Genomic DNA, 19437 nt, shown 5'->3' with positions numbered 1-19437 from the left:
TGAATTTATATATTTCCAAACATTCTTCACTATTATTGCATTTTTTATATCCACATATACCGTGTTGGAGGACCTTCTGTGCTCATCTTATTACCCCTGAGAGGGTGAAAGGCCTGAATATTCGTTTGTTTGTGAGTGCATTTCTAATCTCACTTTAAACACCATTTATATTTACTTTTTTACGCTATGAAAGTGTTTTTCATTTTCACACAGATCCCATTCTAGGGAATTGGACCCTTATCAGGTTGTCCCTTTGTATTTCATTCATTATACGTATTCTGGGTGGTCATAATATAGTACAGGACCAACCTTTTTGATATTTCTGGACTTCTTGCTCCACTTGGTTCTTTACGTTCTGGTAGTGGTTATTAAATTCGTTGAAACTGAGCTGAATAAAAACCGGAGCACTTGGTTGGGAGCTTAGGGATATTACATTCGATTTTAGATTTTCCACCTCGGTGTTCAGGTCGTTAAGCTTGCTAAGTCTTTCCTGTAAACAAGAATTTACAAACATAACAGACAAACAATCAGCATTGTTTTCCTGACACAAGTTTGCACTGAAGTGTGGATTGTTACATTAGTTTAAACTCAAACAGGTTAACAGTAGCTAACAAACAAATCATTCTCTCCTGCTGCTGCTTCCTAACATCAAGTTTGTCCAGGAGCTTGCCATTACGGAGGTTCTAAAAGTTAGTATGAAGAAGATTTTATAAGGTGGCAGATCTAGTATTGACTGAATACAGCGGTATCGTGATTGATCACAATTCATTTATAGAATTGTCTAATGTTTTAAAAGTATAAAAAAAATGCGTTTATATTTTGTTCCTAAATTTCTACAAAACATCCCCTTTAAGAAGACACAAAATACTTTGAAAGATTGTACTCATTTTAACAAAATCCAGTAGCATGCAGGTTCTGCAGCCACCTCCTCCATATGGGGAAATCGGTAAAAATCAAGGCCAAAGCGATAATTATTTGCAACAGCACAAAGTACAAAACATTCTCATTTCAATACAAAATTGTCGGTGCTTTTTTTTAAAAAAACAAAAGAATTGTCATCTCCACAGATGTGACTAGAGAGGTGGGAGATCCATATAATATTTTACAAATACTGTGTACGTTATTCATACAAGGTTTAATAAGTGTTCATAGGTAGAACTACTGTAATATTTATTTTAGCTGTGTTCATGATAAGTTACTAACCTGACTTATTTCGCTAAGTGACTGCTCCTGAGAAGCCTTATTTGGGGCATTTAACCAATCCTCCTCTTGCTTTATATTTTCTTCCAAAACCTGCAGCTTTCTGAACACAGCTGTAATTGCATCTTGGTACTGGATCCTATTATTTAACTCTTCTATTTGACTATTTGTCTCTTTCCATTCCGTCTGCAAAGAATCAATTGAACTTTTTACTTCATCGGGTGGGATATCGTCTGCAAAAAAGCATAATTGGGAAAGAAAGATTAATATACAGATTTAGCTAAAATTTTCTGAAATCATTAAACATCCGCTCATTTATAGATTTGATAGCCTACATCCCTTTGTAAGAGATGACTGCTCTTCATATGAGCTTACTAACAAATTTAGGATTTGTGCTGTGCAGGGCCTGACCAAGTTAGTGGTCTCTCTAATAGTTTAATAGTTTCTATCCCTTCTTTCTCAAAGTCCTGCAACCTCATGTCTCCAAATTCAAACGCAGTGCTATTATTCCAGATGAGGGCTGGCAAGGTGGGCAGAGGGGCAATATCTCCCCCTGGCCTCTAGTATGCAGGGGTTGTTGGATACAGTCTCATTGTGAAGGGCTTTTGCACTGTGGGACTACTGTATGTGCGAGCAATCAGGATTCCATCTCAGATAAAAAAAAAGTTTTACTCATCTCCCAAGAAAAAGGTTGCCAGCCATCCCCCCTAAATCAACCATTAACCCTATCCTACTCCCTGCTACAGTTGCAAATGGGAAAAAAATAATCCAGAAAAAAAGCCAATGCATTCTTCCTTAGGTCCAGTATATAAAACAATAAAAAGACATTGGTAGTTCTGTCATCTCTTTTATTATGGCAATTTGGCACTGTACTCAAACCTCCAGGAAAAATATATAGACATCAGGTTTTCTCCCCAATCAGTTATCTAACGGCACCACCTACAAAAGCTAACATTATAAACACATTTATGACAAATTGTCATACTGACAGCCATTAAAAGTGCTTCTGGTGCAATAACTGTGTTAAACTTGTTCATATGGTGTTGCAGCTCATAAGAAAAAATTGGATTTACTGTGAATGCGTATCAGGTCCCCAATGCTCCTCTATGACCAGTGACAAGGAAGCAAGGCCACCTCGATACGGCAGAGAAGTCATCAGCACAGAGACAGTCTCAGGGCTGGAAAAGGCTGAATAAAGTCCTTTTAAAAAATTTTTTAGTGGAAATTGGGGACACTTACATGACAATTAACCTGACTATGGACTAGGGTACTACCGCTTTGGGAACACAGGTTTATATTCCTAATGTTTTAGTCTTCCTTTAAAAGAAAGCAAATTTATCTTTTACGGTGTCTGTCCTTATGTTCCTTTTGCTAGAAATGATGACAATAATTTCATAGTTAAACTTCTACACAAAAAAGGCCCTTATTTGTCATACAGATTTAAGGGAGCTTTGCTGACAATGGGATGGTATGATAACATACAATTAGGATTAAAATAGAATGAGGTTTTGGTTAAAACAATGTGTTAAAGGCCAGCAGAGGGCCTCATAGCAGACAATTCAAAATAGCAGGCAATCCAAGAAACACAACTATGACTAAGACAAATGATATCTAAGTTAGGAAATGGAATTTTGAGAACAAGTAACACATGAGAGTATTTATTACCATGGTACCATGAAAGGCTTGGAATGCAGCTGTGACATGGGGAAAGTGAAAAGTAGAACAGCTTGTAAATACAGTAACTAATAAAGTTATACCAAAGGAGAACATACCACAAAATGCAGCTTTATTGCGCATTTGACGTGTTAGAAAAATGACATTAGAAGGAAATATCTTTTGTTGTGTTATTCCACCCAGGGCTGGTCATAGGGGTGTGCGAGCTGTGTGGCTGCACAGGGCGCCATAGCAACCAACGCGCCGGGCAACCGGCACAAAGATACTTACTTATGTGCAGAGCAGAAATGCCACACTCTATCCCCTCTTGTGCCTACAGTCTGCTGGTACACAGACACATAGTAGCGCCCCAGCTGTCAAAGCATGATTGGAGTTGCACGACAGATGGGAAACTACATTTTGGCCACCCTTGCAATAGGGAGACCCAAAACAATTCTTGCACCAGGGCTCTTAAAGTGTATGGTGTGATTGTATCCCAGGGATTGAAGTGAGGTGGGGGGCAGAAACCAGGGGGGGCGAACAAATGATTGCCCAGGGTACAATCAATATTAAATACAGTCCTGACTATACACATTTGCACTGCAGCCCCTAGAAGAAAACACACACACACTGTACAGCCTCTATAAACATACATTACAGACCCTATGACACACACATACACACTCTACAGCCGTACACTACTCGCTTTTAGATGCATTACATGACATTGTGACACTATTTTTCTGCTGTTGTGTTTACTAATTATACTTATATTGAACTTACATGTTTAATAACTGTAAGTAAAATGATTATTTTCATCAAACTTTCCAATGTCTTTGTTTTGTGGTTAATAAGACTTGGAAGTTTTAAATGGTGGGAGGTATTGGATGAGTAGTTATAGCCAAGGAGAGGTGCTATAAAGATTTTTATGTCAATGCTCCGGGACTATTTTTGATCCACAAGCATTAAATATCGTATCCTAAATCATTCAGTCTATGTGATATTATATGTGACCATTATTCAAAGTTTTTTTTTAATAGTTGCTCATAACATTATAGTTGCTGATAACATCACACAGCATATTTTCTAATGCATTACGTCAATTCTAAACCTGATCCCTGTCCTCTTGTCATTTCATAATGCATTACATAGATAAAATGTACTAAAATACAATGAACGGGTAGGTAACAAACCCTCTCTTCAGTTTAAGATCAGTAGGATGTTTGCCATAAGTTTTCAAGAATAAGAATGTTTCACAACAAAAACAGCAATGGTCAATTATGCGACTATTATGTGATGAATTGAATTTGAACCAATTTTTGGACTGAACAACCAGTGAAATATGGTATTAACAAAAAGATTTTATTAATGTTTTTTTTATTATAAATCCAGTTCACTTGCAAAGTCCTACTCCTGTTGAACTGCATGTGAACACAACACATAAAATTGACACACCCAGAAGTATATTTTTAAGTACAGTGAGCCACAGTTACATGGAAATATTCATATTGAAAAATAGTAAACGCCACTACATTTGTAACAAGTTTTGCATAATAAGTGTCAAGATATAAAATACTCTTCGCACGGAGATGGTGCCCTACCCTGATTGCTATAGCAAGAAATGGTTAGAATAAATGATCAGTTTAGCAAAGCCAGGAAATGAAATGATTAGAACAGGGTTAGCAGTCATTCACCAAAAGCAAACTAATATTTGAACAGCTGCACAAGGCAAACAGCAGTCAGCACTCATACATGTGCCCTGCCATTTCTATCTGTTTGCTCAGCAGAACATGCTGCTCACTGGATACAAAGTATATTGTGAACTGAAACAGCAAACTCTTACAACAAGATGGAAAACTACATTTCCCAGAATTCTACACTACTAGTATCAAGAAACTAGATACAAACCATGGTTGCTTTAACTTAATATTAATCATGACATGGACAATTAGCTGTATTTTTTGCAAACAATGTATTTCCTGCAATATAAAGGTATCTCGAAATCTATCTAGGAATTAACACAATGCTAACATTAAACATAACAAAATAGCCTGGTAACAATAGCTGAGCCACAAGGCCTCTCATTACATACACGCTTGTAAATATCTGTTCTCTACTGTCATGAAGAGGTAGAGTACAGAAACATTTTGAAATCCTCCAGAAATCAGGAACACTCTAGAAATAACTAGAGACTCAAATAGTGACTAGAATAGTTTATATATCAGGGATCGGAATTTGATTTAACTAAGGGCCATTGGCAAGTGAAAATGTAGTCATGGCCCACTCACATTAAGACAACATCCTTACGCGCACTCAACCTCCAACCCAGGGGGCTCACATACGATATGAGCACGCAACAGCACTTCATGCTACCATTATAAATAAAATACCTCACCCCACTACTATAACAGCACCCACGCTACTCTTTGCTATGTATGAACACTTTTTACTGTGATGACAATCGTCCCTCAATATAAACAAAATTGCCATACCTTTCTCACACAACTCCAGTAGGCGATGTCCAGTTATGAGGGCGTCGTCAAAACTGGGGGCCCTCTCATTTCTTTCTTTCTCAAAAATCTGAAATAAGGTAAACAAACAATGAGTAAGCCAATGTAAGTCAAGCTAGTGTTGTTGAATTTAATTTTATGTCTCATGCAACCATTGCACAGAACAGTGGAATATGTTCATTACGTGCTATATACACCCTGTTCCAAATGATTATGCAATTATTACGGAAAGCATAGTACTTCCTTCTGTACCAGGGAAGAAAGTGGTCAATCAGAAACTCCACATACTTTGCAGAGGTCATCTTTACGCCTTCGGGGACCCTAAAGGGGCCAACCAGCTCTCTTCCCATGATTCCGGCCCAAAACAGTACTCCACCACTGCCTTGCTGACGTCGCAGCCTTGTTGGAACAGGGTGGCCGTCCACCAACCATCTACTACTCCATCCATCTGGACCATCCAGGGTTGCACGGCACTCATCAGTGAACAGGACTGTTTGAAAATTAGTCTTCATGTATTTTTCTGCCCAATGCCGCCGTTTCTGCTTGTGAGCATTGGTTAGTGGTGGCCGAATAGAAGGTTTAGGCACAGTTGCAAGACTCTGGAGGACTCTTGATGTCCGTGGGACTCCAGAGGCACCAGCAGCTTCAAATATCTGTTTGCTGCTATGTAATTGTATTTTAGCAGCTGCTCTCTAGATCCGATGCATGGATCTGGCAGAAATCTTTCTCAATGTGCCTTTATCTGCACAAACCCGTCTCTGCTCTGAATCAGCCACAAATCTCTTAATAGTGCGATGATCACGCTTAAATTTTCGTGAAATATCTAATGTTTTCATACCTCGTCCAAGGCATTGAACTATTTCACTCTTTTCGGCAGCAGAGAGATCCTTTTTCTTCCCCATATTGCATGAAAATGGTGCTCTGCTTAATAATGTGGAACACCCTCCTTTAGTAGTTTTTCCTTAAATTGGGCTCACCTGGCAATCTAATTATCACAGGTGTCCGAGATTGTTTTCAATGATCAAAAGAGCCCTGAGACACAATGCCATCCATGAGTTAAACTGTAAAACAAAATATTTAATCTTTGTGACACTTAACCCCTTAACGACGAGTGACGGACAAGGTCCGTCACTCAGGGGAAACCCTTAATGACGAGTGACGGACCTCGTCCGTCACGCGGTAAAATTAACCCCAGATCGCCGCAATCGCGGCGATCACGGGGTTAATGGTGCTCCAGTCTGCCTCTGTATTAGAGGCAGACCGGGAGCACCGGATCGGGCTGTCCCAGCACATGTGCCCGTTCTGACAGCATGTCAGAGCGAGCACATGTGCTGTGTATACTCACCTTCCGCCTCCCTGCACTTCCGGATTCAGTGTGAAGTGCAGGGAGACGGATCAGTGCTGATCTGCTTCCCTGTGTAAAAAAAAAAAATAAAGTTTATTTAAAATCCCACCCCCCTTTACCATTTTAATAAAAAATTAACCCCTTCCCTACAGTGATCAATTGGCAGGGATTGCATTTTACTATGATCTGACTTTTTTTTTTTTAACCCTCAGGGGTTAAATTTATTTTATTAATTAATTTAAGTATTTTAAAATTATATATTTCGCTAGCTGGGGAGGGTGGAAGTTAGTGGGGAATTGGGGGATTTGGTGTTAGGCTAACTAGGGGTTAACATTAAAAAAACGTTTCAAAATAAGGTTTAAAAAGTTAAAAATTAAGTTAAAAAAAAGTTTTAATAACGTTTAAGTAAAAAAAAAAAAAAAACACCCCCCTTTACCCAGTCCAAATAAAAATTAACCCCTTCCCTGCCAGTCGATCACTGCCTACAGTGATCAAAACACAGATCACAGTATTATACTGGTATGGCTTTATGGGGTATTTGGATCATATAGCCTGGTAAAATACTCTAAAATGGGACATGGGCACAGCGTAAATATTTAAAGCTTGGGAAAAAAAAAACTGGAATGGCTGTGTCCCAAATGTGCCCCTCCGATGTCCACATATACCTGGCAAAGGTACATACGGGGGTATTTTTGTACTCAGCCGACATAGCTGAGCAACATATGAAGTATTATAGAGTGGTGGTACACATAAGGTTTGCAAAATATACTGTGCAAACTCACTTTGTGTGTCAAAAAGGCAGAAAAAACGCTTATTACCACTACACCTGGTACAAGCTAGCGGAAAAATGATCCCACGCTAAGGTTCAAAATATGCCTTTTGAAATACCCTGGGATGTCTTCTTTAAGAAATGGTATGCCTTTGTGGGGTAGTTTGAATTATATAGCCTGGTAAAATACTCTAAAATGGGACATAAGCACAGCGTAAAAATTTAAAGTTTGAAAAAAAACTGGAATGGCTATGTCCCAAATGTGCCCCTCCGATGTCCACATATATCTGGCAAAGGTACATACGGGGGTATTTTTGTACTCAGCCAACATAGCTGAGCAACATATGAAGTATTATAGAGTGGTAGTACACATAAGGTTTGCAAAATATACTGTGCAAACTCACTTTGTGTGTCAAAAAGGCAGAAAAAGCTAGCGGAAAAATGATCCCACGCTAAGGTTCAAAATATGCCTTTTGAAATACCCTGGGATGTCTTCTTTAAGAAATGGTATGGCTTTATGGGGTATTTGGATCATATAGCCTGGTAAAATACTCTAAAATGGGACATGGGCACAGCGTAAATATTTAAAGCTTGGGAAAAAAAAAACTGGAATGGCTGTGTCCCAAATGTGCCCCTCCGATGTCCACATATACCTGGCAAAGGTACATACGGGGGTATTTTTGTACTCAGCCGACATAGCTGAGCAACATATGAAGTATTATAGAGTGGTGGTACACATAAGGTTTGCAAAATATACTGTGCAAACTCACTTTGTGTGTCAAAAAGGCAGAAAAAGCTAGCGGAAAAATGATCCCACGCTAAGGTTCAAAATATGCCTTTTGAAATACCCTGGGGTGTCTACTTTAAGAAATGGTAGGCCTTTGTGGGGTAGTTTGAATTTAAAACCTGCGAAGATGCTTGGAAATTGCACATAGGCCCAGCGTCAAAATTCAAAGTTCTGTAAAAACTGATATGGCTTGGTCTCCTATATGGCACTGTAGCTTCACAAAATAGTGCCAAATACATTCATTGGGGATGTCTTTTTACTCAGAAGACTTAGCTGAGCATAATTTGGGGGTTTTGAACTTAGTGGCACATATGAAATATACAAAATGCCCAGCAAAAATGCAATCCGGATGTAAAAAAAAAATGCCCTAAAAATATTTTTTACCACATACTTTGGCATATATTGGTGAAAAAATGGGGGCATGCTAAGGAACAATATACACCTTATGATATACCCTGGAGTGTCTACTTTTACAAATGGTAGGCCTTTGTGTTTTTTTTTTTGAACAGTCAAACTGTTATAATACCCCAAATGGAAGCATATGCTCATTAAATCCGTCTCTCAAATTTCTACTGTGAATACTGAAAAGGACAGGTCTCCTGTATGGCACTGTAGCTTCACGAAATAGTGCCAAAGACATACAATGGGGGTGTCCTTTTACTCAGAAGACGTAGCTGAGCATAATTTGGGGGGTTTGAACTTAGTGGCACATATGAAATATACAAAATGTCTAACAAAAATGCAATCCGTATGTAAAAAATGCACAAAATTATTTTTTACCACATACTTTGGCATATATTGGTAAAGAAATGGGGGCATGTTAAGGCACAATATGCACCTTATGAGATACCCTGGAGTGTCTACTTTTACAAATGGTAGGCCTTGTGTTTTTGTTTTTTTTTAACAGTCAAACTACTATAATACCCCAAATGGAAGCATAGGCTCATTAAATCAGTTTCTCAAAATTCTACTGTGAATACTGAAAAGGACAGGTCTCCTGTATGGCACTGTAGCTTCACAAAATAGTACCAAAGACATACAATGGGGGTGTCATTTTACTCAGCAGATGTAACTGAACACAAAATAAAACTTTGTACAGGAATAGCACACAACTTTACAAAATAACTTTACAAAATAACTTTACAAAATAGCACCCAACTTTACAAAATACACATGAGAAGTTCTTTGTTATAAGTTTGTGTGCCAAAACCCCCAAAAAACACAATTTTACTCCAATATTTAGCAGAGATTGGTGGTGAAATGGCTATGTAGAAAGTGTCAAAACAACCTTAGGTAAATAGACTGTGGTGTCTACTTTATATAAATATATACTTTTGTGTGGCAATTTTGTTTTCTTTTATGGCTATTAAGCTTACAAGACAAACATACCAAATTCTAAAATTGCTCCACATTAAAAGTTTATTTTACTCCTTGTGCTTTGTGACCTGTAACTACCAAAAAAACTTAAAATCCCAGACACATTATATATTCTGTAAATCAGAACAACTAAATGAATTTATTTTTAATTATTTTCCTTAACCTGCACTAATTGTGCACACATTATTATTGCAAAAACTGTAAAAAAACACACAACATTTTTCATTTTTTTTGCATTTTTCTGTATTTTTTAAAAATAAATAAGCATTTATGTATATATATGTTACATCAAATTAAAGCCCTTTCTGTCCTTTAAAACACGGTATATAATATGTGTCGGTGCAATAAATTAGTCAAATGCAAATTGCAGTTGAACGCAAACAGCAAAAAAATTCAAAAAATGCCGTTGTCATTAAGTGAAAGACAAGCTTCTGAAGCTCTGTCCTTAAGGGGTTAAATAGAATTTGCATAATAATTTGGAACAGGGTGTAAATAATGAAAACAATAATAATTACACACTGACAGAAGATGAGGAATAAGCAAGCCATTTGTTCTGAATTATTCAACACTTGGCCTCGATTTAATAAGCTTTCCAAATGATTCAAAAACTTTCCAAACAATTTCTCTACAGAAGTCATTATTAACATCTATGGGAATTCTTGTAGGTGAATAATTTGGGAAGCTTTATTAAATGTAGGCCTTAGTTACAAATAACGGGGCATGGCTAATCTATTACTGATAAACTACTCACACTGAAATGTATTAGTTTCTTTGTAACTATTTATAGGGTGTATCCATACACAATACCACCTACTCTTTCTATTGTAATCTGATTGTACTTTAAAGAAATGCATTAATAGAGAATTTAATAATACAAGGTGGTATAGTTCACAATAGTATCCTGTTGAATAAAAGCTAAAGTATTTCACTTCCATTCAACAGTGACATTTGGAGTCATTTATTCACAGCCTTCCCTTTGTCTGCAATGCTTTAATTGTGCACATAAAGGCACACAATGCCATTATCTATAAAAGCCAACCAAATATGCCATAACATAGGGCCAGTGACAGGAAGGACCTTTGGGGGCTACAGCCCTGCACGTGAGGTTGTGCAGCACCAAATATTTTAGCTGGGGAGCTATTTCACCCATGCTGATCTCCCACCCAGTATCTTGGTTTAGCCCTAGCTGGTAGTGAAAGCAGTACTCTTAAAAGGACACTATAGTCACCCAGACCACTTCAGCTCAATGAAGTGGTCTGGGTGCTATGTCCCCCAGGCTTTAACCCTTCAGATGTAAATATAGAAATTTCAGAGAAACTGCTATGTTTACATTGCAGGGTTAATATAACCTCTAGTGGCTGTCTTCCTGACAGCCGCTAGAGGCGCATCTGCAACGTGCAGAACGTCTATAGGAAAGCATTGAGAAATGCTTTCCTATGGACTGTTTGAATGCGTGCGCGGCTCTTGCTGCGCATGCGCATTCCGCTCCACTTGGGAGCTGACGTCGGCAGGGGAGGAGAAGTCACTAGCACCGAGGGAGCCTGGCGCTGGATTAATGTAAGTAACTGAAGGGGTTTTAACCCCTTCAGCACCAAGGGAGGGGACCCTGAGGGTGGGGGGGGGGGGGGGAGGGGAAGTCCTAAGGATGCTATAGTGTCAGGAAAACTAGTTTGTTTTCCTGACACTGTAGTGATCCTTTAAGATAATGACGTGGGTAATATGGCACCATCTCTATCACTATGCTGCTTCCGCTCCTATCCAGGGCTCAACAATATGTCGATGAGAGTAGCATAAGATTTGAGACTTTCTGCCTCCTCTCCTCACTCTGTGCATGCTATAGAGGGAGAGGCTTTCATATGCTGGTCTTGCAAAAGTTTACTGTGAAACGCTCACCATTACATTGCTTAGAGCAGGGCCAAATTAGGAGCCCAGTGTGGGCCTGTTGCTGACAATTATGATGGGCCTAATTTCAGAATCTTATCGACCAGAAACACAAAAACAGTAACACCTTCAAAGTGTCATGTATCTAATAGAGGTGGTGCAAGAGTGAAACTCATAGGATGCTGCTATAAGAAAACACATACCCTGAGTTAATCTCTCTCTAATTTATGTTTTCATCTTTCAAGTAAATTCATGCCCCCTAACAGCAGTTTTCAGTGAAGCAGGAAGTCAATGGGCAGGGGAAAAGGGTGTGCCACTGACCCCCAATCACATAACCAGAACTGCCAAAAAGGGCTGAACATGCCCCAAAATGGGGCATGTCTGCCCAAAGAATTGGATGGCAAGCCTGGCATGAATGCGTCTAATGATGCACTTACTCCACGATTTAGAAGGACTGTCCCCTAGCACTCACTTGTCCACTCCTCTCCTTACTTTTTACTAGCAGGAAGTAACTCCTGTTATACAGTCTGGGACAGAGAAAAGGTGAATGTAGTCAGTGTAGAAGAAAGGGGACATTACCTTAACTAATTTTATTGTCAGCCAGTCCACAACTTTTTTTTTTCCATAGATCCCTCTTAAGTTTCAATGCTTAATCGGGAGTATGTGAACAGTAGTGTGTAAAAAAACCAAAAAAAAAAAAAAAAACAACAACAATGGGCCTATTCCATGGGCCTGGAGATCCAGTCCTGTTTTAGAGCACAGGCTGTGGTAAAAAAAAAATATTCCTATAGTGTTCTTCTATGAATGTGTTTTGTGTATATCTGTGCATATCTATGTATGCCCAAGTCTGTTTGTGTGTGCATGTGCCAGAGTGTGTTTCTGTATATGTCTATGTGTGCCCTTATGTGCCTGAGTTTGTATGTCCCTGTCTATGTATGCCTCTGTTTTGTGTGTACCCGCTTTTGCCTGTGTGGGCCTTTGTTTATCTATGCATCTGTAAACTTGTGTATTTTAATGTGTAAGTGTGTATGTATGTACGTTTCAAACTATATGTCTCTTAATGTATTCATCCATGTGTGTCAAGATGCATATTAGAGTGCAGGTGTAAATAAGTAGAATTTGTGAGGGACCCTTGTAGGGTTTTGAAGATGTGTGTTTTACATTGGCTCAAGTTTCCCTAGCACTGCCCTAGCCATAACATAAAGATGTGTTTAATTCCCAATCAAGCATTAAAGAAACACTCTAAGTAAGCACCATAACCATTGCAATGCTCTATAGTGGTAATGGTATCAGGTGCTCCCTCTTGCATTAGTGGTTATGGTGCTGGTGTGTTCTTTTAAAACAAAGTCATGCTTTGCACAGTTATATTGCTGGCCAGAGTTAACATATTTAAATATCTCAGCATGTAGTTAGATCCCAATCTCTCATTTGACCTTCACACTGAAAAGACTACTATCCATATATTATACCAGAACTAAATATTCTGTTCAAAATCAAACCTTCTTTAGATCCTATGACAGAAAAATGGATTGTGCAACAAACATTATTGCTGCTCATAAATTATGGTCAGATAGGATATGCGCTTGTTCCTCAAATTCCACATAAACCATTATGTTGCACTGTTCTCCAATCTGGCTAAATCATAAATCAAAATTATTTTTCACCTTTAACCCCTTAAGGGCCAAACTTCTGGAATAAAAGGGAATCATGACATGTCACACATGTCATGTGTCCTTAAGGGGTTAAAGCAAACACAAGCAGAGACTATAAGAATACACAATAAACACAAACTCAGTAGCTTGCCATTCGTTAAGTCTCCCCTCAGGTTTCACATGAGCTTTTCCTGACTAGTGCCGTAAGGTCACACAAGAGCCAAGTACCAGTCATTAAATAAACTTTCTATATGGATACAATCCGTGTGTCCATTTCACACAATGGATTACAGAGAGATCTTAGACAATTTGCTTATCCGACTGATGTCACCCATAAGGGCCGTCCAGAGCTGTATATTCAATCAAAAGCTAGTTAAAATGATGGTTAATATTTAATTGAAATGTATGTAGACATTCTACATACTTCAAGGAGACACATGAAAACAAGCAAAATCTAAATTTCTTGGTTCAAAAAAATGGAACAGTAACATAAACTAAGTAAATTATTTCATATCACATTAAAAATATTTGCAAAAGGAATGTGGATATTCATCGCAGACATGAAAATAAAATCTGAAATAAACTTATTGCAGAAAAATTTACATTTCCCCTTAATAAACCTGTCCAGCAATAATGAGAAGGAGACAAAAGATTCCCAATGAATATTCATGCACACATACTGTAGATGTTTTCCTTATCTTCTCTTTGATAGCATGGGCAGCCAACACCAGTTCTAAAGGAACCCGATGACTACAGATCATACATACAGCTGATACAGAGTTTAAAAGAGACAAAACCCCTTATTCATGGCAACATCCTCCTCACTCCTCGTTTTACCTTTAGCCTTTCTTTTATGTCTGATGTCTCTCTAATCTTTCTATAGTCACTGATCTCAGCAGCTTGAATGGTAGCTCTGGTTTTAATCATCCAATTCAACAACTTGGCAGATTCCTCGTCAAACCTGATAAAAATAAATAAAGAAGAAAATGGTTGGCATTTAAATAGGCCATGTTTAACACCCAGTAACGTCTTAACACACAGGTTTCCGCATGCCTTAAAAAAAATCTGTGAGACATCAAGTGCCACCTTTTCATCTTCATTTTCCCAGTTTTACTGTCCCAGAATTTGATGTCCTTTGTAGTTACTCGACTAAAGTTCCATATCAAACTATAAGTTCTGGCTATGATGAAATCTTTTAGTACTTGCTAGTAACTGGAAATATTAATAAAGCCAACATATACACTTGTTATTGGTGGTTTCCAGTTTTTGTCGTTAATTTTCACAATGTAATGCAATCATTAGTGTGTAATTTATTAATTATCATAATAAATAGTACCGTCGAAAAAACAGAGCTTAGTGAGGCACACAATCCTTTGATTCAGTGTTTACTGACTCAAAGGAATGTTAATTGTTTAAAGTATAAACACTAAGTTGGATTCATTGATTCTTCAGCTATCTGTTGGAGAGGCAGAGTAGCTTCAACTAATATAGCTGTTGAATGCTTAGTAAGCACACTCCAAGAGCAGTCACTATGTTTGGAGTTGCTGTTTCATGCTTGACTATGATAAAGTTAAATCTCCTTTGCACAAGGTCAGAGGACGATGAACAGAGCTCTTGGTCTCTTAAACCAGGAATTTCCCCCACTGACCCTTATAAACGTAGGCCAAGTATGGAAACCTGCTTTAAACAGTTTCTCAGCTAAGTTAAATCATTTAAGATAGGGTTTTTACTAAAATAAATTGCATTAATACTTTTTTTTTTAAAGGTTGCAATATTTTAGAACTCACTTTTTCTTCTCCTCAGTGTCCAAGTACATCTGACGTTTCTTAGGAGGTGGGGGAGGAGGAAGCTCTTGTTTGATGATATTAATGCTGCTGTGTTCTTTAACAGTCATAGTCTCAATGACCACCTTGTGTGACACTTGTGTTACCCCTAGGGTGGTTACTGATTCAGTGACCTACAAATAAAATAAAGCATAGGGGACAGTTTAAAATGAGAATAGATAAAATACACAAACGTATACTATACAAAATCAAATGATCCAAACTATAAGACAAATGAGAATGTATTAACACTACACTGACACACATTAAGCGGCAAGTTCATTAGGTTTGATGGAATGTATTATTATGCTTTTAACCCCTTAAGGACCAAACTTCTGGAATAAAAGGGAATCATGACATGTCACACATGTCATGGGACCTTAAAGGGACACTCCAGGCATCCAGACCACTTCTGACCATTGCAGTGGTCTGGGTGCCAACTCCCACTACTCCTAACCCTGCAACTGTAATTATTGCAGTTTATTATAAACTGCAATAATTACATCGCAGGGTTAACTCCACCTCTAGTGGCTTTCTACTCACTTCCTCCTTCATAGCACAGGAAACCTGTGCTAGAGCGTCGCTGGACGTTCTCACGCTGTGTGAGGACCTCCAGCGTCGCTCATTTCCCCATAGGAAAGCATTGAAATTATTTTTCAATGCTTTCCTATGGGGAGCGCTAATGCGCATGCGCGGCATTGCCGCGCATGCGCATTAGGTCTCCTCGGCCGGTGGGCGGGATCAGTCTCGCCCACCGGCCTACGCAATGCAGAGGAGGAGCAGCGCGGAGGAGGAGACAGCGACGAGGGACATCATCACTGCCTCAGGTAAGTGACTGAAGAGGTTCACCCCTTCAGTAACCAGGGATTGGGGGGTGGGAGGGAGAGGGTACCTCCAGTGCCAGGAAAACTGATTGTTTTCTTGGCACTGGAGTTTCCCTTTAACCCCTTAAGGACACATGACATGTGTGACACGTCATGATTCCCTTTTATTCTAGAAGTTTGGTCCTTAAGGGGTTAAGGGGTTAAATCCATTTCTAAAGCATGCAATGCACAAAACATGTGCACTAAGAAATTTTGTTTATGTTATGACTATTGAGTGAAGACAAAGTAATTCCAGTATTGAAGAAACAGCTGATATCTTGGAATTTTCACTCACTAGAATATCTACAGCTTCAGAGAGTGGTGTAAATAATGTGTTATTTATAGAGATCAAAGGAGAATAAAGTTTTTTTAAGCTGTCAAAAAACCCCACAGATAACTACTTGCTACAAGACTGGTATGCAGACGGGTATTTACGAATACGCTACATATCAAACCTCAAAGCCGGGTGTAGGAGATCCACAAGATGGAGGAGTGCACTGCAGCACGGAAAGGCCGCTCTGACAAATATAAAGAGGTTTGGAGATCCTGGCAGTTTTATTTGAGTAATATTAACAGTTAGGGAAGCATGACAGACTTGGCAGTGCTACAAATTTACAATTAGAGAGAAAGACTGACCCAACACTTTTTTGGCATGAAAATATTCTGAGATAGGTACATTTGTTAAAGAAAGCATTAAAGTTTAAATGTAAATGGTTTGGGGGCGCGGGGCCTGACCACTGAGCAGAGCAGACACCAGTGTAGACACTCCAGTAGTGTCCAAAGGGCTTAACCCTAATAATAATAACACAGAAAAGATTCACCTAATCCACAATAAAGTGGATGAGGTAAAAACTGGAAAAATTTAATCAGTATCCTATGGTAAATGGGATCACAGTCCACTCTGCATGCGCCAATACATACACAAACCACATATATCCCCAGTGCAAGTGAAATATACTAGCCGGTCAAGACTACTCTTCTACCTAGTATAGATAATGGATAACCATGGGATTATCCAGACGTGCTTAAAATATTAATATACAAGCTTTAATAATTAGGCTTATTTGTAGCACTTTTGATAACCCTTTGTTACAATGTACAGGAAAGTGATATAGGAAATAGGTCATAGACATACAGTACATAGTGATAAGTGCACTAAACACACTCCAAACAAAACGCCCAACGCGCGTTTCGGTGCAGTACAATGTGCACCTTTATTAGGGGCAAACAGAACATTCCAATCAAAATCACTATGTCTTTTTCTGTGGCCTACTAGTGTGGCTGGCAAGCAGGAGATGGACGCCTCCCGTTTGCCATTCCTGGTTGGGGCTTTGAATATAGACCTGTACCGACAAAGGCACGCTACATCTAAGATGGAGTAGACAGCATGCAGGCCCCCGACAATACTGATGTCAATTATACATAAGCCAAATGGCATAATTGCAGCATTTTTTAAACTCACACAACTGAGAGGCAGTACGGTCTACCAACACCTCCAAGTTTCTACTCACATACAAACAAGTACTTGGATGTTCAAGCTCAGTCATTGGCTCGGCTCCTGAAGCAACATGCCAGCAGGACTCTTTATTAAGTCTATCCTAACCCGAAGTCAGTGTTTCTGCCAGGTTGAATATCGATCCTGCTTCCAAGCTGAAGAATACAGAGGATCTGGACAAGGCAAAGGCCTGTAATCCTACAGTATACTCACCCCTGTGCAACCAAGATGGTGATGATCTTTTGCTGCTGCTAGGATGGATCCATAGTGAGTAGCCAGCATTAACCTCACTGAGCTCCTGTACAAATCTGAACTCTGTTACTCTCTGCACATGCAGACTCCAGACAACATGAACACTTCAAATCACTATAAGTGGCCATGGTGCTTGCAGTAACGTTTTAATCATGCAGGATACCTGATTAGTGTAGTCTTCTAATTGATGCACCAAGCCATCCCATCTTTGAGCCAGATCTTCCATATCATCCATAAGTTTCCTAGAAGCCTTGGCATTGCTAGCAAGCTGGACCACATCCTGAGCTATCTCATGGAGATGGTCTAAAGTCTGCTTCTTTCTTCCCAATTCTTCCTTTAAATCCTGGAACCAGAACAACAGCTTCAACATTTAATATTAGTATTATTATACAAAAAAACACATTTACTTTTAAAAGTTGTGCAAGTTATCAATAAAAAGTGGTGGAGCACAAATTCTAGTACCAAACAGGCACAAATTGGTTTGTTTTCTCTTTGTCACCTTAGGCTGCATCCTACCCTATTCCAAAAAAGTGGCTACTGGAGCTATACCCCTTGATCATTGCAGATACCTTAAACTCTGGCTGCCTGGATCTTCCTGTTCTCAGTTTTAGCATCTACAAGTGATTTATGGATAGTGGCAAAAGGAAAACTAACTCATGAGAAGAACTGCATGTAATATGATTAACCCCTTAAGGACCAAACTTCTGGAATAAAAGGGAATCATGACATGTCACACATGTCATGTGTCCTTAAGGGGTTAAAGGGACACTATAGTCACCTGAACAACTTCAGCTTAATGAGGTTGTTCAGGTGAGAACTATAGCTCCCTGCAGCCTTTCTCATATAAACACTGTATTTTCTGAGAACATTCAGTGTTTACATTGAAAGCTAGGAACACCTCCAGTTGCAGTCACTCAGAGTGAACCATAGGGACTTCTGAGTTGATGGAGACATAATATGCCTCTATCCACTCAGATCTGCTGTGCATGAGCATCCTGTGATTCAGTATCTCCTCCCACTGCATGCAGACACTGAACTTTCCTCATAGAGATTCACTGATTCAATTCATCTCTATGAGGAGATGCTGATTGGCCAGGGCTGTGTTTGAATCATGCTGGCTCTGTCGCTGATCTGCCTCCTTGTCAGTCTCAGCCAATCCTATGGGGAAGCACTGTGATTGGATCGGGCTATCACATGTCAGCAGACTGCTTGTTTTTCCTGAGTCTAACAGCATGCAGATTTACAGCTTCTGGCTTGAATACAGTAAGATTTTTACTATATTTATGGAGGCATGAGGAGCCCAGGGGGGCTAGATGGTCGTGTTAACAATATAGGGTCAGGAATACATGTAGTTGCACTGGTGACTATAGTGTCCCTTTAAATAATATGTAACAAAGCAGTCCATACTACGTTATTTAGCAAAAAAGTAGGATAAGATAATCATGTGATGAGTTTGTTAGCTATTGGGTTGTTTTTTTTACTAAAGATTCATGGAAATGTAGAAAGAAAAATACTGCCACGCTACATCAACATTTCTAGTAAGACCCAAAAATCTCTTTTATAGAGCACTTACCACACTTTGTTACAGTATTTATTAAGAATAGCAGGATAAGCCTGTTTCCCTTTTTGGCAGAAACTAAGCAACATTAAACAAAATAAATAATGAACACATACTAACAGAGCTTTACATCACAATGCTCACAATTTAAAATGGGTTTACAACAGAAAAAAAATCCATGTGTAATGCCACTCCGTACTAATAATAAACTGCTCTAAAAGAAATGATAACATGATCTTTACCTATTACCACTGAATATACTACTGGCAGTC

At 38.9% G+C, this 19437-nt stretch overlaps 1 protein-coding gene across 1 annotated transcript in view; it reads right to left on the bottom strand.

Moving 5' to 3' along the window:
- Positions 1-19437, bottom strand: part of UTRN (utrophin) — a 583870-nt gene that overhangs the window by 472601 nt on the left and 91832 nt on the right. The window contains exons 15-20 of the mRNA XM_063443106.1: positions 17771-17950; positions 14962-15131; positions 14012-14135; positions 5346-5433; positions 1204-1433; positions 310-490 (exon numbers count right to left, since the gene is read on the bottom strand). Coding sequence (XP_063299176.1) covers positions 310-490; positions 1204-1433; positions 5346-5433; positions 14012-14135; positions 14962-15131; positions 17771-17950 — 973 coding nt within the window. The remainder of the gene's footprint in view (positions 1-309; positions 491-1203; positions 1434-5345; positions 5434-14011; positions 14136-14961; positions 15132-17770; positions 17951-19437) is intronic.

This window comes from Pelobates fuscus, chromosome 2 (assembly GCF_036172605.1).
Source record: "Pelobates fuscus isolate aPelFus1 chromosome 2, aPelFus1.pri, whole genome shotgun sequence".
Classification (NCBI taxonomy): Eukaryota; Metazoa; Chordata; class Amphibia; order Anura; family Pelobatidae; genus Pelobates; species Pelobates fuscus.
This window is presented reverse-complemented; position numbering and strand designations above follow the sequence as displayed.